Below are 25,740 nucleotides of genomic sequence, written 5' to 3'. Positions count from 1 at the left end.
CCCCACCCCTCCGCCGTGGGGTGGAGCACGAGGCCCCGCCTCCAAACGGCCTCTCCTCGGAGCGCCAGGCTGACCAGTGGGGCGGGGCGAGAGGCCCGGAGGGGGCCAGTGCTGGGCGAAGGGGAGGAAGGGAAGGGAGGGGTCACGTGCGGCGAGCTGCCCGAAGTCACGTGACGAAGACGCTGGGCGGAGGGAGCTGGGGCTGGGAGTTCTCCTGAGGAAAGAGGAGTGAAGTGTGGGGCACGCGGCGGCGGCGATGACAATGGTGAGTGCGCGGCGGCCAGCGCGCTCGCTTGCAGCCCTCGCCCCGGAGCGCGCGGTGGGACGGCCAACGGCGGGCCAGATGTCGCGGGAGGGGCTGCGGGGAGCGGCTGGAGGGGGCAGGCGGGCAGGGCGGGGGGGCCGGGTTAGGCCTGTTTGGCCGCCGCGGGGTCGGAGACTATTGGGCTGCGCCGCCCTTTCCCGGTCTCGGCGATGCCCGAGCACCTGCGGGTGGCGGCGCGTTCTCCTGGCCATGTCGGAGCCTCTGCCCGAGTTCCTCGATCGGCTGTGGGGGCCCTGGCTGGGTACTCGGACCCCGCCTCTGCGGGGGCCCGCCACCCCCTCCCCTTCCAAGGTAGCCAGCCCCTCTGCTCCTCCCGGGCAGCCTCGCTTCCTTTCAGGTGGGGTGACTCAAGAATCCCCCAGTTCCGGACTCGGGGGGACTTGGTCACTCTCTTCCAGTGTTGATCGGGAGCTTGATAAAGTCCGTGATTTTTTTAGCCTGAATACGGTGATACTCTGCGATTTCCTGACCCTAGTTCAGCCTTGATGTTGACAGTTATAGAATGGGAGAGAAAAAGAGAAGGACGTTGGAGGGGAGGACGTTTTTAATGCAAAAGGCAGTAGTTTCTTGCGCGCTGTTTTAAGCGTTAGGTCTCGTTTCCCTCACCAAGCCATTCTGGAAACTTACCGCTTTGGGATGTTGAAATGGCCTAGGGAGCAGAGGAGGGAGGGAAATCTGAGTACTCTCACCACAGTTAGTGGGAAGCACCAGCGTGGGCGCGATGGCGTTTAGCTTTGTGTGTGTTGGCGATCTTCTCTAGATTTGATCTCACTTGGCTCATTTTATGGTAGTATTCATTTACTCGGTTCACTTAGCAATCTTATGTTGAGCGCCTACTGTGCGCTCTCCTTAATAGTACCTGCTTTCCCAAAGCTCACCCGGTTCCGTAAACTGCTTGAGACTTTTGGCTTATAGACCAAGCTAGGTTTATTTAAAAAAAAAAAAAAGTTACTTTGAATAAATACATTTAAAGTCAGAAATCGAGTTGTTTTAATTTATAAAGAGAGGACAGACATGTTCATTCTTAAACTTGGAACCTTTTCCTCTTTTTTTTAAACAAATAATTACAATACTTAGGTGCTCCCAGGGGCCCTGAGCAAGACTGAAACAGCCCTTGCTCTCTTCTAGCTTGCAATCCAGAGGGAGATAAACATTTATTTGTGTAATTATTTGTTTAACGTGGAAACAAATCATTACAGTTGTGATAAGAAGGAAGTATTGGGGGACCTTGCCTTGTCAGGGAGTTAAAGAAGCCTTCTTTAGTTGAATATAATTGGCAAAGAAAACTTAAAAGGCCCTCCTATCTTTTGCTTACATTTAAAATTATTACTTTTAATGAGCTTTTGAATTATGTTCAAGAGCAATTTTTATTTTCAAGTTACTCTTGAAACAAACACAATTGTAAAGCTTTATAACATTGAAATGGGCACAAGTGTAATAATATATGTATGAAAATTTGCTGTTTCATTGTTCGTGTATGCCCTAAGTGAATAAATTTTGAGAGCCTCTCTTCTGCCTCACCTTGAGTTGCATTTCTTTACAGCCACTGGATGTAGTGAAATTTCTTCAGTGAGGGCTAAAAAGTTTGTATTTTAACATATACACGTGTAATTTTGCTAGATGGTAATGCTCAGTGTTAGGTTTACAAATTATGTGAAAAATCTTAAATTAAGCTAAATTCAGTGATATGTAGTTTACGCTACGATTGGAAAACTGTGAGAACAATTGCTCTAATATTTAAGTAGTCATATATATTGCCCTCTAGTTATTTAAAGGCCACCTAAGAGTTTGAACCTGTATATTGTCTAGTATTGCTGCTGAAAATCCCCTATTTTGAATGCTCACTTGAAGATATCTTTTCTAAAAGAACTTGGTAGTCTTTCTCGTAAATGATTTCAAAACTGCCTTCTGTAATTTCAGCAGAAGTATATGTTAATATATCCTAACTCTCTTTACAGCTTTTATTCCTTTTCCTTCTGGTCTTCACCATTCTGACCATTTTTTTCCTCTTTATATATCGGAAGTATTATAATTTGATTGTGAATAATTTTAAGAAGATTTTAATTTTGTGACTTTTTGTTTGAAATACAGAAGATGCACATCTTGAAATAAAAACTTCATTTATTTATTTGGCCACACCATGCGGCTTGTGGAATCTTAGACCAGAGATTGAACCCACGCCCTCAGCAGTGACAGCGCAGAGCCCTAACCACTGGACCGCCAGGGAAATCCCTTCTGTTTTTTTTTTTAGAAATAAAAACTCTAGAAGACTTTGGGTAGAGAATCTTTCTTTCAACTCCTTCTAGAAGGAAAACAAGACAAACTTTTTTCTCAGATATTTTTCTCTCTGTTATCTACATGCACAATTTTCTGGAGGCTTTTACCAAGACTAGTTCATTTTTGATGTGTCCTGGTGTAAAAAACTGGATGTTAACCCAATGCTAAATTCTCATGGCCTCATTAACTTAACCGTGTTAAAGTGCTGTAGTTTATCATCAACCTTTTGTTTTTCTGCATATGCTACACTAGGCTTTTTTTATTTCTTCTGATCTCTCCCAATCTTAGTGTTTTGATTGTGTTGAAAAGTAAGTCCATTTTTAATTTTTAGTTATGAAATACTTCATGCATACAGAAAATAATAGAGGATAACACATAATTTTTACATATTTTTAATGCCTAAGACCTACATTTTTACATATAGTGTCAAAATAAAACTTATTGTTTACAATTACTAATTGTTGTTAATTGTGAAGTTTTATGTGACTTTTAAGTCTTTTATACCATTTTAATTAGTGGCAATTTTGATTTTATTTTATTTTTGATTATTTGATCTTTTAATATCAACTTTCAAATCCCAGTTCAGCTGTATGTGTTAAGTATATGTATGTGGGAAAAGTTACCATAATATTTCCTTTCATTTGTAAAACAATTTTTATAGTTTTCAAATCTCATTTTCCTGCAACCAGCTCTAAGAATATTAAGGGGGAATGAGAAAATTAAATTTTATTTTCCTGCTTCTATTTTATAACCCGAATTTTGGACTGTCATGTTCTACCCTTTCATAATTGCTCCTCCCACAGCAGCCCCCCCCCCCCCCCCGCAGCTTTGCTGGCTCAGTGCTTTGCACATACTTGATAAATAGTAACTGATTTTCAGCTGCTATACATTCTCATATTTGTAACTCTTACGAGAATGTATACCATTTTGAGCAAGTTTTGAATTTAAAACTTGGGGTATGAAAGCTAACTAGGAAGGGACAGTGCACATGCCCTATCATTGATGTTTTTCATTCTAAGTTCAGAATAGTTTTCTAATTAAAATTGTTTGTCATTTATAATATTGCCAGGAAAGGTTAAAACATCTTGCCAAAAGGAAAATTTGCTGGTTATGTCTTTGGAGTATGTCATAAGTACTAATCTGGCAATTCTTTGAGTTGATTTCATGAAATTATAATCCTTTTGTTAATAAAGGATTAATAAAAATAAAGAAGTGGGAATTCCCCGGCCGTCCAGTGGTTAGGACTCTGAGCTTTCACTGCCGAGGGCCCGAGTTCTATAACTAAGATCCCACAAGCTGCGTGGCACTGCCAAAAAACAAAGAAGCAAGCTCAGAATTTAGGAAAACACTATCTCCTTTGATCATAGTATCATCCTATGACCCACATAGCCTTAGCAGGATCATTAGCTTGTTTGCTGTCCTCCTGAGGACAGAACTGAGCCTTAACGCAAGTTCCTTGCTCTAGATTTTGCTACTGCACCAATACTAACTTCCTGCGGGAGGGCTGGTCTTACCAAACATGCCTAGTTTTAGCTCACTTCTTTTGGGTATTCACAAAATTTACAGAAATTTAATTAGTCTCCTCCATTAGAGCCAGTTTTATTCCAAGGGCTTACTTACACAGTGTAACACATGCTGTTCAGACTTATATAGCAGTAGATTTTACCATAACTAGTACATTGTAATAACTCATGAGTAATTGGGATTGTATGAGTTTCATTATAGCAGTATAATGAAAGAACCTCATAGATGTATTACTAAAGGTAACCTTTCAAATCCAGTTGTTAGGATTAATTTTGTAGCCCCGCGGCATGCATGCAGAACTTCCCCAACCAGGGATTGAACCTGTATCCCCTGTAGTGGAAGCGGGGAGTCTTAACCACTGGACCACTGGGGTAGTCCTTTTAGATCTTTGGTATATGTTACTATTTGATTATTTATAGTGGTTACCTATGGAAATGATTGAAATTATAGCGTGTTTAAATTTGTTTTCTTTTTTGTCTTTTAATTTTATTGTGGTAGAAAACATATAACAAATATATCCTCAGCAAAATTTTAAGCATACAGTACAGCATTAACTGTATGCATATTGTATGAAATTTTAGTTTTGATGTAGTATTTGATATAAGTTATTATTTCCTTGTGAATTCATAGATTAACTGTAGGTTATAGGTAATTAAATTTGAATTTAGAAATGTAGTGACTGACAAAACATAATTATGAACATTTTCCTTTTATTTCAGAGTTTTCTTGGAGGATTTTTTGGTCCCATTTGTGAGATCGATGTTGTCCTTAATGATGGGGAAACCAGGAAAATGGCAGAAATGAAAACTGAGGATGGCAAAGTAGAAAAACACTATCTTTTCTATGATGGAGAATCTGTTTCAGGGAAGGTAAATATTTTGTTTGGAGAATTACCTAGTTGTAGCGTATTAGAATTAGTCATGAGAATGGCTTGTGCTGTATCTAAATTTGAATGATTTTATTAGAGATGGAAAATTTTTTTCAGAAGGTCAGTTAAATCCTTGATTCAATAGAACATTTACAGGAAAGATTCTTAAACTGGAAGGGTTACAGGGGCAGAGTCTAAATTAAACTGTGTGGAAAATTTTGTGTGTTTGTGACTATGTGCATCTGTTTAACTTCAGACACTTTCTACAGTGGGGCTGTGATCCACTTAAAGTTTGTTTCTCCTTTAACATAAAGTTGAGTTGTGGAGATTGGGGATAATTCTCTAGTATACCTTTCTAAAAGTTTCTTTCTCATTCTTTATAGCTTATCTGTCTGTACTACTGTCATTGTGTCTGTTGATCTCATTTCTTGATACTCTGTAGAGGACTTAAGTACATTTGGAACGTGTCCATGCATGGTCAGATACATTTATGATACCTTCTGTGGTTTAACTTTTTCCTCCTTTTCCTTACCAAGTGATGTATAAGATTATTCTTATACCTTATGAAACATGATTAGTACTCATTAGTTTGTGATACTGAAGAATGGTAATATCCTAGATAAAATCAAGTCATAAAACATTTGAAATAATTTTTCAATTATTTTCAGTATTTTTGAAATATTAAGAGTTTCTCTCCCCTGCTTGTTAAGGTGATACATACACATGGTAGATCGTTTGGGAAATAAAATAATTATCTATATTCCCATCATATGGAAATAATTCACTGTTAAAATTTGAATGTGTTTCCTCCTCGTCTCTCTGCATTAGTTAATGTATGTATAATATATTAAGCATAACTTTTCCCTATTATTGGATATTTAAATAGTTTCTACTGTATTTTTCAGACTGCTTGTAGTATATCACTGTATCTTTAGTAATACAGGCATGTTTTTAGTTATAAAACTTTAGTACATAAATTTTTCTCCAAATTTCTGTAGGATAAGATTACTTCCTTAGAATGAATTCCTGGAAGTGAGTTGCTGGACCAAAAGACATGAATATTTGAAGGGTATCAATACATATTAACCTGGAGAATTTGCATCAAATCACATGTTCACTTAATGCCTTGTTTCACTCAGGGTAGTACTGAATATGGTCACTTTTTAATCTTTGCTATTTCTATAGGCAAAAATGATATTATTCTTTGATAGCATTTCTTTGGTTACTAGATAGGTTGAACTTAGGTTTATTAGCTATTTTACTGCATCGTCTATTCTGGTCCTTTGCCAGTTTACTTACTGATGTCTTAGTGTTATATTTGAAATAAATTTTTTGCTTTTCTACTTTACTGTCCCTTTAAAATGATGGGGAGAAAGAGAAGAGGCCTGGAAGAGAGCAGACAAAATCATTAAAAGGATGGAACATGTCAAACGAGTAAAGGAAATAGTGTTGGTTCTGTAAGAAACTGCCAAACTATTTTCCAAAGTAGCACTACCATTTTCAGCAATGAATGAGAGTTCCTGTTGTACCACATTCTAGCTAGCATTTGATGATGTCAGTGTTCTAGATTTTGCCCATTCTAATAGTTTTGTAGTGGTATCTCATTGTTTTAATTTGCAGTTCCCTAATAATATGATGTTGAACATCTTTTCATATGTTTATCTTCAAATATATATCTTTTTTGGTGAAGTGCTTGTTCAAATCTTTTGCCTAATTTTCATTCGGGTTGTTTGTTTTCTTCTTATTGAGTTTTAAGAGTCGGAAACAGCCCTTTTTGGAAAACAGCCTTTTCTCAGATGTGGCTTCTGCAAATATTTTCTCCCAGTTTATGGCTTGTCATCTTACCTTCTCATTTTCTCGCTACATGTGTAAATTTCCATTTCCCTGACATCTAATGAGGTTGAGTGACTGTTCATATATTTATTGGCTATTTGATGTCCTTTGTGAAATGCCTATTCAAGGCTTTGGGTTTTGGTGGGGAGTTTTTTGGGCTCATTTTTACACTCAGTTGACTTTTTTTCTTATTGATGTGTAGGATTTTTTTTTTTTTTGGTATGTTCTTGATGCGTGCTTCTCAATATAGAGTCCTTTGCATATGTATTATAAATATCTTTCTGGCTGGATTTTTCACTATCTTAATGGTATCGTTGGATGAACAGGAGTTCTTAATTTTAATACTCTACAAATGTTAGTGCTTTTTGTAACCTGTTTAAGATATCTTTGCCTACCGTATGGGCATGAAGATGTTCTCCTGTTTTTCCTATAATTTAAAACAATTTTACATTTCACATTTAGATCTTCAGTTTTTTGGAATTGATTTTGTCTTTGTGATATAGGAGTCAAGGCTACTTGTTTGTTTGTTTTTTCCCCACATGGATATCTTATTAACCCAGGACATTTATTGAAAAAGCCATCCTTTCACCCACTACACTGCAGCATCACCTTTGTCATCAGCCAGAGGTTGTATGAGTCTGTTTCAACATCTCTGTTCTGTTCCATTGGTTTATTTGTGACATATACTTTCATTTTTTATTTTTTTCATTTTTTTTAAAGATAGCTTTATTGAGTTGTAATTCACATACCATAAAATTCACCCTACTAAAGTGTACAGTTCAGAGGTTTTTACTATATTTGCAGAGTTGTGCAACTGTCACCACTATCTAATTCCATAAGGTTTTCATCACTCCAGAAGAAACACCATACCATTAGCAGTAACTCCCTTGGTGCCATAAACTGAATGTTTGTGTCCTTATAAGATTCATGTGTTGAAACCTAATCCCCAGTGTGATATATTGGGGGGGTGGGGCTGGGGGGGATTGGGAGATGATTAGGTCATGAGGGCAGAGCCCTCATGAATGGGATTAGTGTCCTCAGAGAAATCCCATGTGCACCTTCTGACATGTGAGGACATAGTGAAAAGACAGCCGTCTGTGAACCAGAAAGCAAGCTCTCCCCGGACACCAAATCTCCTGGCGCTTTGATCTTGAACTTCACAGCCTCCAGAAGTGTAAGCAATAAATTTATGTTGTTTTTAAGCCACCTAGTCTATGGTATTTTGTCATAGCAGCCCGAATGGACTAAGACACCTAGCATCCACTAATCTATAAATGTACTTTCTTTCTCTGTGGATTTGCCTATTCTGGACATTTCATATAAATGGAATCATAAAATATGTGGCCTTTTGTGTTTGGCTTCTTCTACTCAGCATGATGTCTTCAAGGTTTATTCCTTTTTAAAAAAATTTTGGTAAAAAATATATATAGTAAAATTTACCATATTAACCATTTTTATGTGTCTAATTCAGTGGCATTAATCACATTCACAGTGTTGTGTAATCATCACCTTTTTTTTTTTATAAATTTATTTTATTTATTTATTTTTGGCTGTATTGGGTCTTCATTGCTGTGCTCGGGCTCTCTCTAGTTGTGGAGCAGGGCCTCCTTTTTGATGCAGTGCATGGCCTTCTCATTGCAGCGGCTTCTCTTGTGGCAGAGCAAGGGCTCTAGGGTGCACGGGCTTCAGTAGTTGTAGCACTTCAGTAGTTGTAGCACGTGGGCTCAGTAGTTGTGGCTCCCGGACTCTAGAGCGCAGGCTCAGTAGTTGTGGCACATGGGCTTAGTTGCTCCGCGGCACGTGGGATCTTCCTGGACCAGGGCTCATACCTGTGTCCCCTGCATTGGCAGGTGGATTCTCAACCACTGTGCCACCAGGGAAGCCCCCGTCACCACTATTTTAAAATAGTTTTGTTCATCACCCCAAACAGAAACTTTGTACCCATCAAGCAATAACTACTCTTTTCCCTTTTCTCCCAGTCCATGGATACCTCTAGCCTACTTTTTTAAAAAAATAAGTTTATTTATTTATTTATTTTTGTCTGCGTTGGGTCTTCGTTGCTGCTCACAGGCTTTCTGTAGTTGCGGCGAGGGGGGGCTACTCTCTGTTGCGGTGCGTGGGCTTCTCATTGTGGTGGCTTCTTTTTTTTTTTTTTTTGTGGTCGCTTCTCTTGTGGTGCACGGGCTCTAGGTGCATGGACTTCAGTAGTTGTGGCATGCAGGCTCAGTAGTTGTGGCTCACGGGCTCTAGAGTGCAGGCTCAGTAGTTGTGGCACATGGGGTTGCTGCGTGCATGTGGGATCTTCCTGGACCAGGGCTCAAACTGGTGTCTCCTGCATTGGCAGGCGGATTCTTAACCACTGCTCCACCAGGGAAGTAAGTCCCTCTAGTCTACTTTTTTTCCTATAAATTTGCTTGTTCTGAGCCTGTTCTATTTCATATAAGTGGTCATATAAGATTTGTCTTTTTGTGTCTGCCTCATTTCATGTAGCATAATGTTTTCAAGGTTCATTCATGTTGCAGCATGTATCAAAACACCATTCTTTTCTATGGCGGAATAATATTTCAGTATATATCTGTGTAGTATATGGATGTACCACACTTCATCCATTCATCAGTTGAGGACATTTCAGTTGAGGATATTTGGGTTTCTATTTGTTGACTGTTATGAATATTGCTGTACATTTGTGTGTTAAGTTTTTGTGTGACTGTGTGTTTTCATTTCTCTGGTGTGTATACTTAGGAATGGAATTGCTGGGTCATACGTTAACTCTATGTTTAACTTTTAAGGGAACTGCCAGGCTTTTCCAATGCAGCTGCACCATTTTATATTCTCTTCAGCAATGTATGAGGGTTCCAGTTTCTTCACATTCTTGGCAATACTTATTATTGTCTGTATTTTTTATTGCCATCTTAGTGGGTGAGAAGTGGTCATAATGGTTTTGATTTGCATTTCCCCTAATGATGAATAATATTGAGCATCTTTTCATGTGCTTATTGCTGTTTGTATAACTCTTTTGGAGAAAAGTCTGTATATATCCTTTGACCATTTTTAATTGGGTTATTTGTCTTTTGATTGTTGAGTTGTAAGAGTTCTTTATATACTCTAGATACAAGTCTTTTGTCAGTTATGTTTTGCAAATATTTTCTCTATTTCTGTGAGTTGTCTTTTCACTTTCTTGGTGGTGTCTTGAAGTACTAAAATTTACACCTATGTTTTCTTCTAAGAGTTTTGTAACTGTAGCTCTTACATTTAGGTCTTTTATCCATTTTGAGTTAATATTTGTATATGGTGCAAGGTAGGGATCCAATTTCATTTTTTGTATGTTGAGATTGAGTTGTTCCAGCATTATTTGTTGAAAAGAATATTCTTTCCCCATTGAATTGTCTTGGGACTCCTGAAGCATATACTTTTTAAAGTTAAATTTAATTGCCGTCTGTCAAAAAAAGCTACAGAGAAGGAAACAAAATTACCCATAAGCATACATTCCAGAAGTAACTCCTGTTAAGAGTTTTTTCTGTAGTTTAAAAAATATAATTGGCATTATACTTGTATACAGTTTGACCATGCTTCCTTCATGTGACATACCATGCACATCTTCCCACATCATTAAATATTCTTTGACCTTATTATTTTTATACTTTAATTATACTCCATCATATGATGTACTACAATTTGTTTAATTATTTACTTGTTTTTCTGAGATATTAATTTGGAAGGCAGGTAACTAACTCATCCTGGTCACAGATATATGGAAGATATAGAAGCATGAATATTTTAATTATGTAGTTTACAGACAGAAGTAACTGAACTTCGGTTTTTATTGGTCCTTAATTTCTGTTGTCTTTTGAAAACACTATTTGTAAGAAAAGCTTTTAAGAGTCATGCTACCCATATTTTTTATAGTAAAGAATAAACCCGGAAGTATGCTTTTTGGTATGTTAGCTAATCCTTAAATGTTTCGAGTTTTGTTTTTAATATGTATGTACTTTATAGATATTTTGTCAAATTAAAATGTTTAAAATTAAGGTTTCCATTTGGCACATATGAATTTAGGGATTTTAGATTATATATTTAATTTGAAAAGTACGTAAGATAATCATACTCAAAATTTAAATCTTTAGACATTCTGTTTTTAGGATGAGTAGCAGACTCAGGGCAATAAGCATTGCTTTTAAGATCAGGAATTATAACAATATATTGTTGGTTATAAAAGGCTGAAAGTGATCTTTAAGATCAGTTCTTAGAATTAGTAATAACCTTACATTAAAATGCTGTTGTAGAATTTAACTATTTGACCTGAAAACATATTTGAATAGTTGAAAGTTTTCCCTTTTATTGAGTCTTTATAGTTCTCCAGCTGTAAAGAAGGATTCCTTACTAACAAAGAAGATGCTTTAAGTGTACGTATAAGTAAGAGGTTCATTACTGATTGTATATGAGTAGGTTTTACCTTCTCTGGCGCTATAAGGTCTAGGTAGGATCTAGGTATGTGGTGGTGTCTCAGACTTCAGAAATGAATACCTGAAATATTTATACATTGTATTCATCTGGAAGCAATCTGCTAGTAGGCCCGAAAAGGATTGTTAACATCTCTTACAATTTCATGTTTTGGCAGGTAAACATAGCCTTTAAGCAATCTGGAAAGAGGCTAGAGCACCAAGGAATTAGAATTGAATTTGTAGGTCAAATTGGTGAGTTTTAAAATAGTATTACTTTTTTTTTCTTTGATAACTGAGTTTGAAGAGAGTTTAATTTGGCACTTAGCTTTATGGAAAGAAGGAATTGATTTTGCGTAATAAAAGAGGATTTATTTTATAAATATTAAATCATGTTTCTTTTAATTGTATTAAATGATATTTGACTAATCCTGCCTTTATTTGTGATTAAACTTAATTACTAAAAGTGAAAGGAGTTATGTAAGCTACCAGCCTTGAAAAATAATTCAAGTAAATTAGTTTACTCACTGAAATTTCCATCTGCCTACATTTTTCACCAGGTTTATTCACAATTAGCAGTGTCACCTTCATCCTTCACTTTCTAATTACCCATGCCATTTGTCTTCCTAACTTAGTGTGTACCTGTAGCCAGACTCACTTGTCAATAGAAAATTCCATGTGAAAAGGAAAAGTGTAATTTCTTTTTGACTTAGATCAACTTGTGTATGTTTCCATATGTGTATTTCAGAGACATTCTTGATTTAGTAGGAGTTAAACTGTATAAATCTTTTGGTACTGCAGATTCGGAAAAGAGAAAAGAAAATAGGTCCTAGCTTTCTAAGTTTTATTGTACATTTTTAAAGTATCAAAATTGGAATGGGTGGATATTTATTTACATGTCTATTTTGGATGAGATTATATTTAAGGGGCAAATTATAGTAATTAACTGATAGTTGATTTTAGTCTTTTGCGTATTATAGTTTTATCAAGGTAATATATTTGCCTAACTAAAGCAAAACAAGACAATACATTTTTTGCCTAGAAGGGAGGAAGTTCAAATAATTGCTGGAAATATGTCTGTTAAAACAGCTTCATACTGGGCAAACCCTAAATGCATTAAAGGAATGAATTCATTTTTTTATAATAGAAATTTTCATTTTGCTATGCTGCTTGAATTTTTTTATGCCTAAGTGGAGCATAATAGTGAGAAAGATAATGGAATTTAGATCATAGCTCTAGTATTTAAAGTGGAGGCAAATCCAACTAATTCTTTTTGTAAAAATTATTTGCTTTGGAAGTAGAAGTTTGAGTTTTAATGAGATGGGTATTAAATATAATTGGTCTTTTTGCTTTTTAAAATTTCTTAGAACTTTTCAATGACAAGAGTAATACTCACGAATTTGTAAACCTAGTGAAAGAACTAGCCTTACCTGGAGAACTGACTCAGAGCAGAAGTTATGATTTTGAATTTATGCAAGTTGAAAAGCCATATGAATCTTACATCGGTGCCAATGTCCGTTTAAGGTATGAACGTGTATCAGAAACTGTAGACAGAATCAAAACCAGAAAGTAATGACTACTATTGAATGTCTTATTAGAACGTCTAATTATAATTTTGGACTGGAAGGCTTAAGATTTTTTAAATTCTGTCAAAATTTTTTTTTTTTTTCTGGGTAATGCTCATCTGATGTAGTAAGAGCCTTCTGTAGTTTTAGAGAATCCTATTATGAGAAGTTTTAGTCATACACTTCCCTGTATGAATCGTTCTTAGGTACTTCATTTGTCCTGTAAATGGAATTACTCTCTAAATCTATTAGTTTCCCAATGAATCTCATTTAGTGTATGGTTAAGAAGTGATCTAGAAAAAAAGAAAAAACAAACAAAAAGCAGTGATCTAGAGAGATGTCCTCAAGTAGGCTTGATGATGGTGCTTCAAATTGATCTAAAAAGTATGTACACTATTCTTAAAATTGAACTTTGTATTTTTTCTATGGTGGGGGCATTTATTTAAAAATTAAAACTTCTTCATGAAGTAAATGGAGTAAATTGATCCCTAAGGAGTTCCAGCAGAGAAAGAGGAGTTGCAGTTAATGTTTGCTTATTTAAAACACTGAGATATATCACAGGAGATTTAACTTGTCCTCTCCATTAATTTTGTAGGTATTTCCTTAAAGTGACGATAGTAAGAAGACTGACAGACTTGGTAAAAGAATATGATCTTATTGTTCACCAGCTTGCTACCTATCCTGATGTCAACAATTCTATTAAGATGGAAGTGGGCATTGAAGATTGTCTACACATAGAATTTGAATATAATAAATCAAAGTAAGTACCTTTCACAAACAGATAACATAAATGTTCAGGGAAAATTAAGAAATAAACCTTTTATGTCTTTGTAAATTGGTCAAGGTAAGGATAGAATCAACATTAATCTGATGTTAACAGACCAACAGAATCTCTGAGCTGAAAGAAACTTTAGGAATTTAGTTTTGTTTCTGACTCAGCGCAGACGTCTTTATTATTCTATTCCTGGTAATTGACCATTTTTTATAGAGGATCTCACCATCTCAGAAGGCATCTAATCCTATGTCTCAAAAAATTTATCTTCTTGTCTTGAGATCATTTTAGCTGGTCATCTCTTTAAAAATAAGCAAAAATGCTCTTTTTCTGACTACATGAGCAATACATTTTTATTATTAAAAAAATTGACAGTGTAGAAAAGTCAAAGGAAGTAAAAATACCACATATTTTCACCATTACTACTTAACCACTATTAAATCCTCATGTATATCTTTTCATGGGAGGGGGTATATATGTTTATATATGTTGTACATTTTCAGAAATGGGCTCTTATTTTATTTATTAATGCCTTTTAAAGCTTTATTATGGAAAATTTCAAACATATACCAAAGTATATATCTAACAATATTAATAATTTCTTAACCTCGTCACATATTTAGTCAGTGTTCACTTTTCCCTAATTTACTCATAAATGTTTTGTCGCCGTATGGTTTGTTCAAATCAGTATCCAAAGGAGACTTGCTCAAATCCAGTGGATCCAAACACACTACATTTGTTTTTTTATTCTTAAATCTCTTTTAATTTATAGGTTTTCTCTTTTATTTATTTATTTTTCACTAAAGTTTATTGTTGAAGAAATGGATGTTCATTCTTTTGTCCCCTTCCTGTGCACTCTTCTGTTACATCATTTTTATTACTTGTCATGTCTCAGTTTATATCACTGAAATTGTGATACACACGTGTTCAGCGTCTTAAATTATATTGTTGATAAAATTATTAGATAGTTTAGGACCTAAAACTTGTCACTGGAAGCCTCCTTTCAGACTAACATAATTGCATTAATCAACTCTTGGGATATTATTTTGAGATCAAACCTGGGAGAAGTTTAAAAAAAAAAACCCTCTGGGAATTACAGGAATTCCTAGGTTTGCTACCATGTTATTTCAAGGTCCCTGGAAAAGTCTTTGATTAGTAGGTATTACAGCAACAAACTCAATTTATGGAGTCTCTCTTTGTGGCCAGGTGATTTGTTAGCTGCACTATTCTAGCACTTGGAGTAATACTGACACTAAACCCATGTGTAGAGTTTTTAATGTTCAAAACATCTTCATACACCAAATAAAAATTTTCAGGCATAAAAATCTTAATTTTCCATGCTTAAGCTCTTTGGAAACTAAGTTAACCTCTACGTAGGGACCAACAATTAATCAGGCTAATTCTTCCCTCTGAGGTGTATCGATGGTCAAGTAAACTTTGCTTCCTTATTTTTATAGTAAAACGATGAGTACTTTTTTCAAAAAAGAACATTAAACACATGAATGGTCAGAATGGTATTCTTAAATAGTAATTATCCTACAGATACCTAATAAATCCTTTCAGGACATATTTCACTCCTTTTGTTTGTTTTGTAAACTGATATTTAGTAAGTGACAAATACTCTTTCCCCAAAGGTATCATTTAAAGGATGTGATTGTTGGAAAAATTTACTTCTTATTAGTAAGAATAAAAATCCAACATATGGAGTTACAACTGATAAAAAAAGAGATCACGGGAATTGGTAAGTTGAAGAGTATTTGAACTGAAATTCATTTTAGTTGAAATTTTGAAATCTTAAAATATTGTTTAAACTTAAAATAAATATCCACCTTGGAGACTAACTTTGATACTTAATATTGCTGGCAGTGAGTTATTCATTTATGTTTTTAAAAAATTAATTTTTGAATACATAATAAATTCACATCGTTCAAAAATAAAGTGTGAACGATTATACAGTAAAAAGTGTCCTGTTTATGTACTCCAGCTACTCATAGGTGATATGTTTGTAAGTTTTAAAATCCTTTAAGTATTTATCCATATACCTGCAAGTGCCTCTACATTACACCCTCCCCCTTTTTTTAGTTAAGTGGTTATATACAATACATACTTTAGAGTTCTTTACATATCAATGTGTGGAACACTTCCTCATCTTTCTTACAGTATTCCATTCAATGGGTGTACTAGCTATTGGTGGACATAACAGGTTGTTTCTAGTCTTTTGCTATTATGAACAATGCTTTAGTTAATAATATTATTTCACATATGTGTTGGTTTGTGTGCAAGATAAAATCTTAGAAGTGGAATTGCTGTTTCCAACGGTATATTCATTTGTAATTTCAATTCATATCAGTTTCTCCTCTTTATGGACTGTACCAGTTTGCATTACTACCAGCAATGAATGTAGGAGGGTGCCTCTTTCTCCCTGTATTCTCATAAGCATGATGTTACAAAACTTTTAGCTGATCTCATGGGTGGGGGAAAAGTTTAATTCATTTTTCTCATCTGAGTGAGGGTGAGCATCTTTTCATGTGTATAAAAGCCATTTGTATTTCTTTTCTGTAAACCACCTATCCATATCCTTTGCCCCATCTCTATTGGATTATTAGTCTTTTCCTTTTGATGTGTAGAAACTCTTTATATATTAGGAAAATCAATCCCTTTTTCTTCTGTTTTTTTTTTCTTTTTTGGCTGCATTGGGTCTTCGCTGCTGCGTGCAGGCTTTCTCTAGTTGCCGCGAGCGGGGGATACTCTTCATTGTGGTGCACAGGCTTTTCATTATGGTGGCTTCTCTTGTTGCGGAGCATGGGCTCTAGGCACATGGGCTTCAGTAGTTGCAGCATGTGGGCTCAGTAGTTGTGGCTCACGGGCTCTAGGGCGCAGGCTCAGTAGTTGTGGTGCACGGGGTTAGTTGCTCCATGGCATGTGGGATCTTCCTGGACCAGGGATCGAACCCATGTCCTCTGCATTGACAGGTGGATTCTCAACCACTGCACCACCAGGGAAGTCCCCCTCTTTCTGTATTAAGAGCAGCAAAATTTCCCCAGTTTGTCTTGCTTATGGTGGTTTTTGCCATCTAGAAGTTCTTGATGTTTATGTAAGTCAGATTTATCAGTTTTTACTCTTATGGATTCTGGGTTTTATACCACAGTTAGAAAGGCCTTTTTTACACTGAGGTTCTAAAAATTTTCTGTGCTTGATTCTACTAAAGTAATACACTATAGTTTAGGAATTTTAATTAATTAAAATTAAATTAAATTAATTAATTAAACTTTTAATTCATTTGGAATTTGTCCTGATGTAAGAGATCAGCTATGGATCCAACTTTACTTTTCTCCAGATAGCTGACCAGTTGCCCCCAAATCTTCTATTGGTTCATAACTGCTTTTTTTTTTTTTTTTTTGGCGGTACAGGGGCCTCTCACTGTTGTGGCCTCTCCCGTTGCGGAGCGCAGGCTCAGCGGCCATGGCTCACGGGCCCAGCTGCTCCGCGGCATGTGGGATCTTCCCGGACTGGATCACGAACCCATGTCCCCTGCATCGGCAGGCGGACTCTCAACCACTGCACCACCAGGGAAGCCCCATAACTGCTTTTTAATTTTAATTATTATTATTTTTTTGGCCACGCCATGTGGCTTGTGGGATCTTAGTTCTCTGATCAGGGATCAAACCTGTGCCCCCTGCAGCGGAAGTGCAAAGTCCTAAGCGCTGGACCATCAGGGAATTCCCTGATTTTAATTAATATTTAGATTTAGTTTGTTCCCTTTAACTTTGCTGGTTTTCTGCTAAAAAGAATTTTAGACAACACTTTTTAAGAATTTATAATTGGTAGTCATGATTTTAAATATCTGTAATTTCTTAATCTCCATTTTTCACCTGCTAATAAAAGTTAAAGTGATTAGGGACTTCCCTGGTGGCACAGTGGTTAAGAATCCTCCTGCCAACGCTCAGATGTGAGTTAGAGCCCTGGTCCTGGAAGATTCCACATGCCTCAGAGCAACTAAGCCCGTGCGCGACGACTACTGAGCCTGCATGCCACAACTACTGAAGCCTGCGCGCCTAGAGCCCGCACTCCCCAACAAGAGAAGCCACAGCAATGAGAAGCTTGCGCATCTCAATGAAGAGTAGCCCCCACTCGCCGCAATTAGAGAAGGCCCGTGCACAGCAACGAAGACCCAAGGCAGCCAAAAATAAAATTAATTAATTAATTAAAAAAAAAGAAAAACTGTCTATGGTTTAGAGAATAAAAAGACAAGCCACAGACTGGGAAAAAAATATTAAAAAAAAAGTTAAAGTGATTTAAAGATATTAAAACCAAACTTCAGGTTCCCATTTGTTGTTTAAAAAGAAATTGTTTATTTAAACATTTTTTTCTAGTTATAAAAATTATATTCAGTTCTGGAAAATTTTAAATAAAAAATAATTTGTACTCATAATCCAGAACAGACCTTAGCCTTTGCATATTGTATATTTCACAACATTGGGATCATTACTGTGTTTTAGTGTACCTTTTAAACTTATCTCATTGACTTTTTAAAAGAACTGTATGTATGTCAGGTATTCACTTTGATGTTTTGTCTATGTTAAAGTTAACAAGAGAAAACATTTTGGGTGTTGCAGAGAAAACTAGCATGTCAGTGCACTGCTATGCATTGATAGTTTCTATTTTAGCAGATATTAGAAATGATAGAAGGAAGTCTGTGAAGATTATTTCTGAACTGTATACAGTTGACCCTTGAATAACATGAGGTTTGAACTGCATGGGTCTACTTATAGCAGATTTTTTTCAGTAGTAAATATTACACTACTACATGATCTGCAGTTGGTTGAATCCACAGATAGGGAGGAACCGTGGATAGGGAGGAGTGGAGGATACAGAGAACGGACTATAAATTATACACACGTTTTCCTGTGTGTACGGTCAAGCGCCCCAGCCCCTGCAGTTTTTCAAGAGTCTATTGAATTACTTCGGGAGGAAGGGAGTGCGATCTTCAGTTGGGTGGTAAGTAAGTGTAGATCAAGAAATAGAAAAGAATGATCAACATTTTCACAAAAGGGGAAAGTAAATTAGTACTAAAATAATGTAGTCAGAAAATAGGAAGAAGGTATAAGTCTGGAGATCATATTCTAGCAGTATTTAAATTAATATCATTTACATTATTGCACTAGGACCCAGTACCACAACAGAAACAGAAACAATCGCTAAATATGAAATAATGGATGGTGCACCAGTAAAAGGTAATACACTTTTCATTTACTTTTAAGTTACAGGTAGTGCAGATAGCACTGTTCATGGCAGATTAGTTTGAAAGTATTTATTCAGTGTGAATATATCTGTGAATTCTTAAAACGATTCTTACAATGATTTTTAAGATTATCTTTGTATAAATGCTGAGAAGACTATAGTAGTACTTTCTAGTTTGAAATAAGGTTTAATTTTTTACTCAGTTTAAATTTAGAATTTAGAAGAGACATTTATGGATATCTCTTCCCTAGTTCTGAATTTATAATATTTTAATTACCTTTTGTTACAGTAGTTTCTCTCTGTAAATCTTTTTTACTCATGCTGAACATAAGGTGCAGTATAATTAAGTATTCATTGTGGGATTTTGGAGTTCTTATATAGCCCTCAAGAAAATAAGCAGTTCCCTTAGTAGATAATTTTCAGTGTCTAAGACAATGAAGCCAGTATTTATCATTTTAAATTTATGTCTTTGGGTTTTTCTTACTCTGTTAGTAATTACTTCAAAGAGTAGTTACCATTTACTGAGTACCAACTATAGATGAGGCATTGTATTCTCAGGCGCTGTCAAGTTCCCTACCACACTTTGAGTTAGGTAGTGGTAACCCTTATTTTATACATGAAACTGAGATGTAGAGGTAAAAAACTTGTTAAAGGTGATATACTGTAGGGGAGGCAGAACTTTCCCTCTACCCGTCTCAGATTTTCAGCTGGAATTCTTTAACAAAAAGATCAATAAGAGAAAAACAGTTGATTAATGCATGCAGTACACATCACCCAGGAGAAACCTCAACAAAAAAGTAACTCAAAGCTGTGACTTAGAATTTCAGCCTATATAGCATCTTCAAAAGAACAATAAATTTGGAGAGAAATGACTGGGCAAAGGAAAGCAGTTTAGGCTTCCCAGGGCGGCAAACTACGGGCAGGTAAATATGTGGGAGAAAACCAATGGAGTAGGCTTGTTTGCAGGTTCCTCTGGTGCCATCCCCGGCCTGAAAAAAGGCTGTCTTCAGTAAAAGGAGAATTTATATCCTGCCTTTAGGCAGAACAGGGGATTCTTTTCTGATTTTACTGCTGCTTAATTGCCTTCAGCTCAAAATAATCTGTATGTCAAAGAGGAATATTTTTCGGTGACATATTCTGGTTTCCTTCAATATCTAGTCATTGCACAGTTGGAGTTTGAGTCCAGGGGTTTCTGACTCCAGGACTCTTGTGTGTGTACTCTTGTGTTATGCAACATAACTTTGTAAAATTCCAGCAGCCACAAATTTTTATGTAAAGTGATGGGTTGTACATCTTTAAGGAAATAGATATACATAAGAAAACTATTACATAAAAAGGATTCAAAGCAGAATATGCAAATAATTATTCTTAGAAAAAGAGAAGCCATGAGAATCTGAATAGCAATCTTTTTGCTATTGCTTCATTGCTAATGAAGGAATGTCATCATTCTAAACATGTTTGTTGCTTTGGGTGAATTAGTAATAAGTATTCAAGAATTTATACACATGATTAGAAATTATGGTACAGATGAAACAGATGGTTAAGTGACTTGGCTGGAGTTGGGATTCAAATCCAGGCATTTTGGCTCTAGAGCAGTGGTTCTCATCTAGGGGCAATTTTGGTCCCCCCTCCCCAGGGGACATTTGGCAATGCCTGGAGACATTTTTGGTTATCATATTTGGGGACTGCTACTGGCATCTTGTGGGTAGAGGCCAGGAATGCTGCTGAACTTCATACAGTGCATAGGACCTTATCCATGACAAAGAATTATCGGGCCTAAAATGTCAATAGTGTCAAGGCTGAGAAACCCGTCTAAAGCTTTTGTTATGCTGCTGTCTTGTGAGGAACTGAAGCATTAATGTCTTCTCTATGATGCTTAGTTTTAGGTGTTATGTAACTATTGATATATTTAATCATCCTTTAGAATTAAATGGAAATTGCTTTTCTTTCAGGTGAATCAATTCCAATAAGACTGTTTTTAGCAGGCTATGACCCAACTCCAACAATGAGAGATGTGAACAAAAAATTTTCAGTAAGGTACTTTTTGAATCTAGTCCTTGTTGATGAGGAAGACAGGAGGTACTTCAAGCAGCAGGTATGGTGCCACCCAGATGTTATTTTGTTCTGTGGCAATTCCAAAAACACATTTTTCTAAGCTTTATTGTACTGAGCAAGTGGGGGTTTCTAAGTAAGTGAAAACACTGACAGTATGTTATAGAAGTAAGCATGAATGGAACTATGTTGTAATCCATCTCTTCCCGGTCATTCTGCAGGACTCCAGAATGGGCTATAATTTGGCAGGGCTTTTTTTTGTTTTGTTTTGTTTTTTTTAAATTTAATTTTGTGGCATGCGGCATCTTAGTTCCCCTGCCAAGGATCGAACCCGCGGCCCCTGCAGTGGAAGTGACGAGTCTTAACCACTGGACCACCAGGGAGGTCCCTGGCAAGGCTTTTATTTTTCTCTTGAAACCTTTGTTTTTTTATAAAAACAATACCTGCTATTTGTTTTAAAAAAAAAATCAGGCAATAAAAAACAATGAAGTAAAAGGTCAACAAAAATTCCACCACCATTGTGATTAGTTTTCTAGACAAATTTGTATATGTGCTTTTAGATCATTATTATGCATATTGATCTTTAATTTGTTTTTTCAGTCAATAGTATCTTGAATAGCTTTCCTTTATCAACAAAGATTTCCTTTATCACTTTTAATGACTGCATCAACTTGATGGATTTGGGGGTTTCCATTTTTCCATAATTAAACAATCTTCTTATAAATGTTTTTGAGATGACCCAAATCTAATACTTTTTTTTTAAATCTATGGCTGCATTGGGTCTTTGTTGCTGTGTGCGGACTTTCTCTAGTTGTGGCAAGCGGGGGCTACTCTTCGTTGTGGTGCGCGGGCTTCTCATTGCAGTGGCTTCTCTTCTTGCGGAGCACAGGCTCTAGGCATGTGGGCTCCAGGCGTGTTGCGGCTCGTGGGCTCTAGAGCACAGGCTCAGTAGTTGTGGTTCACGGGCTTTAGTTGCTCCACGGCATGTGGTATCTTCCCGGACCAAGGATTGAACCCATGTCCCCTGCATTGGCAGGTGTATTCTTAACCACTGTGCCACCAGGGAAGTCCCTAATACTTTCTTTCTTTTTTTTTTTTTTTGCGGTATGTGGGCCTCTCCCGTTGCGGAGCACAGGCTCCGGACGCGCAGTCTCAGCGGCCATGGCTCACGGGCCCAGCTGCTCTGTGGCATGTGGGATCTTCCCGGACCGGGGCACGAACCCGCGTCTTCTGCATCGGCAGGCGGACTCTCAACCACTGCGCCACCAGGGAAGCCCCCTAATACTTTTTTTTTTTTTTTTTTTTTTTGCACTGTACGCGGGCCTCTCACTGTGTGGCCTCTCCCGTTGTGGAGCACAGGCTCCAGACGCACAGGCTTAGCGGCCATGGCTCACGGGCCCAGCCGCTCCGCGGCATGTGGGATCTTCCCAGACCAGGGCACGAACCCGCGTCCCCTGCATCGGCAGGCGGACTCTCAACCACTGCGCCACCAGGGAAGCCCACCCCTAATACTTTTTTAATATAAGATGTTTATCATAAAACTTGTTCTCATTTGAAAATCAATTAAAAGCCTTTGGTGAATTTTGAATAAAAAATAGTGATTAGAATGGTCTTCTGTATTCGGAATCAGATTAATAAATATTTGAATGTCAGTTGAGTGTTCAAAACTAAATAAGAAATTATTCTGGAAAAAAAAAGGAAATTATTCTGTGTTGAGTACTGTGATGAATACAAAAGCTACCTTTTTAAACATGGTTTGTCCTCAAGGCCCTCACATTGCCGATATGTGGAAAGAGAGAGTGTGTATAATTAACAGAAAACTTAAGTAATACTTTGACAGTAATTGGGAAGAGAGAAAAGTTACTCTGCTAATGCTGCCATAATGCTGTATAATTAAACATAGGTGATTTATAATTTCAAATTAGATTATATGAAATTTACAATTTCCAAATCAATTACATATTGTGGCCCTATTGAGTAGTATATGCTTCCCACGGGCATTCATTTGGATGTTTAAATTCTGCTATGTTGGTTAAAAAACAAACAGCCTGCCATGACTTTATGAAGCAAGTAATTTTAAGAATTTAGAAGAGAAGAGATCTCAGGATGTATTGGTTAGGGTGAGACTTAGATAGGCAGAGGAAGAGGGATTTGAAGAATATCAAGGGGAAGATGGAGGGAAAGTTTAATTTGAAGTGCGTTAGATGCAGAGAGTAACCCAGTTTGGCTGGTGGGGTACTGGGGTCTAGGTAGGGAAGAGAGTGATGTTGATAAATTGGATAAAGGTTATGGAGGGCTTGAATGCCAGGTTGGAGATTTATCCTGGAGGAACTGAGAACTATTGGAAGAGTCATCCAAGCAATGTTTTAGACTAATCTGGAAGTGATAGGAAGGATAGCTTAGAAAGGGGTATCAGGCAAGGGAGGGAGAGCCATCTACCAGGAAGCTATTTTAGTATCTAAGGTTGAAGTGACAAGGGCTTGAATTTGGATAAGGGCAGTGGAACAACAAACAAAAGGTAGATTTTAGGAATTCTTTAAAGCAGTAATAGCTAGGACTTTGTGCCAGATTGGATTCATGGTGGTGGCATGCATGGGTGCTGGTGGGAGCAGAGTTGCCAGAAGGGGAGGCCCAAGATTAGAATTGGAAGAAGGTGAGTCAATAAAGAAAGAGGAGGGCTTTTGTAGGGAAGAAGTTAGTTTTGTTATGGTTAAAATTGAAGTGGCATTATTTCTATGGTGAAAATATAAGGAATAATATGAGGACATTAATTTGTTGTCTTGCATTTGTCTTCTAGGAGATAATTTTGTGGAGAAAAGCTCCTGAAAAACTGAGGAAACAGAGAACAAACTTTCACCAGCGATTTGAATCGCCAGAATCGCAGGCATCTGCTGAGCAGCCTGAAATGTGAACTGAATAGGAGAAAAAAAAGAAAAAAACTCCTATATCTGTTGAGATTGAAGTTCGGCAGGTTAAAGGTGGTCGCAGTGTGTAGGGCGGGGAAAAGGCCAAAACCCCATTTATGATAGTCTTCCTTTATCTTACAGTGCTGAGTTTATTTTATGACATAACTAAATGTTATTCATGTATATACATTTAAAAAGTGCTTTCTTTGAAACACTGGAACTTTCTTAAACTGCCGTGTTGTTGTTTTTTTAACCACACACTTTCATTTAATGATAAGCACTCAGCTGTACATCAGCATAAACATTAAAGATTTTCATGTGAGTAGGTTGGTATTTGTAATTTTGCTTTCTTTCTGCATAATGTTGATTACAAATTCTTTTATTCTCCTTTTTCATGCTAATGATTACCTCTTATTCTCTACACGCAAAAAATTAAACATTTTGTGTTCAAATAAAATTAGAAAAACCTGAGTGGCCCTTAATCCTGCAAAGATTTAAAACATGGCATCTCAATATTTTTGAAAACTACATTTTTGTTTTTCCATACGTGTTTGAGAAATGCATATGAGTGTTTCGTTGTAGGTGCCTCTGAGTCTACCATTTCATGGCTTCCTGAATTTTGTTCTCTTTGAAGTCTTCTGTGATGTGAATATTAAATTTTTTTCCATAAGAGATTATGTGGCATGTCATTGCAGCTTTTTTTGGGGGGGGTACCATATTAAGTAACCATTTTGCTACTACTATCAGATAGGTACCACGGTATGTTTTCTGCAATGTGGAGTTGACTCTGTGTTGGCATTTTAGTTTGTTAAAACTATATAATTTTTCCATAAATACTTTGAAAAAAATTTTTTTGATTTAAGGAATCTTTTTAGCACATATATGCAAATATAATTTTCTTGCAAATATTCTCTTCCCTTTTCAGGGGAAAATTTGAGGATGGGGGACTCAGGAGAACTGGTGAAGTATGTAGTTACCCAAATCTCGACAATTTCATGTTTGTTAAATTGGAAAGTTGACTAGTTCAAACTCAAATTTAAACCAGTTCATCCACTCTGTTTAAATTTTTTTAATATTAAATTCAAGTATTGTTCAAAGCCTCTGAAAAAGAAGGTTGTAGTCATCTGTTTTTATGCTATGCATGGGGTCTGATCGCAAATACACTAAATGTGGGGTGTAGGAACTAAAATGAAGCCTGTTGTGTGAAACTACTTTCACTTACGGTTCATTGGTTTTTGTACCAATATTTTTTTATACACTTCAGTGCAAGTCTTGTCAGTTAACCTTACTTTATGGGTAAGCTAAGTAACCCAAATTACATTTCTTTAAGCCTGTTTTACTACTATGGCACTTTGAAAAATGGTCAGTAACCAACTTCTTAACTGGCAAAAGGTTCCAGGTACCATGTGCTGGAGCATCTATTTTAAATGTGGATATCTGTGAATGGTAATGTTTTCCTTCATGTAAGTGCCTGTTCAGAGTTTCAAAATTTTAAAATGCCAAATATTTTCATGGTCACTTGCATGTAGTAATCTGGAAAATATTCAAAGAAAAATTGAAAAACAATTGTATTTAACCAGCCTCAAATTGTGCAACCATGATGTATAATAAAGAATTTGAAACATACTGAGCTTGCTATGTGAATGATTAAAATATTTATATTCTCAAATCTCTTCTCATTGTCATATTTATCTTTGGGGGCAGGATTGCTCAGTAGTTTAGGAAGCTATAATTGTGATGATTAGAAGGTTTTAAAAATATTCAATTTCAATTTTAAATATATAATGCTTTTAATTAGGTGGCTTAAAACACTGTCATAAATAGGACGCTTATTCACTTGGAACTTTGTTGCATAACCGATTTAAAAAATAAAAATTTGAACTCAGTATTTGGTGAACTGTAAAAAGTTGGCCAGTTAATTAGAAATGAACTGAAAAA

At 36.5% G+C, this 25,740-nt stretch overlaps 1 protein-coding gene across 3 annotated transcripts; it reads left to right on the top strand.

Moving 5' to 3' along the window:
* Positions 1-154: 154 nt before the first annotated feature.
* Positions 155-25,433, top strand: VPS26A (VPS26 retromer complex component A; the record flags this gene model as incomplete). 3 transcript variants are annotated; one of them, XM_079899302.1, is made up of 10 exons in its annotated part: positions 238-265; positions 2,417-2,910; positions 4,846-4,995; positions 11,446-11,521; positions 12,634-12,790; positions 13,427-13,591; positions 15,238-15,344; positions 18,769-18,837; positions 20,797-20,939; positions 23,694-25,433. In XM_079899302.1, the coding sequence occupies 8 exons, from the start codon at positions 4,918-4,920 to the stop codon at positions 23,805-23,807; spliced, it is 909 nt and encodes a 302-aa protein (XP_079755428.1). In that variant the 3' UTR covers positions 23,808-25,433. The 3 variants fall into 3 exon arrangements, with proteins under 3 accessions (XP_079755427.1, XP_079755428.1, XP_079755429.1); XM_079899301.1 differs by lacking the exon at positions 2,417-2,910 and having other exon boundaries at positions 155-265; XM_079899303.1 differs by lacking the exons at positions 238-265; positions 2,417-2,910 and adding an exon at positions 515-616.
* Positions 25,434-25,740: the final 307 nt, after the last annotated feature.

Source organism: Stenella coeruleoalba, assembly GCF_951394435.1.
Source record: "Stenella coeruleoalba genome assembly, chromosome: 16".
Lineage (NCBI taxonomy): Eukaryota > Metazoa > Chordata > Mammalia > Artiodactyla > Delphinidae > Stenella > Stenella coeruleoalba.
Note: the sequence above shows the minus strand (reverse complement) of the source record. Positions and strands in the feature narration are given on the sequence as shown.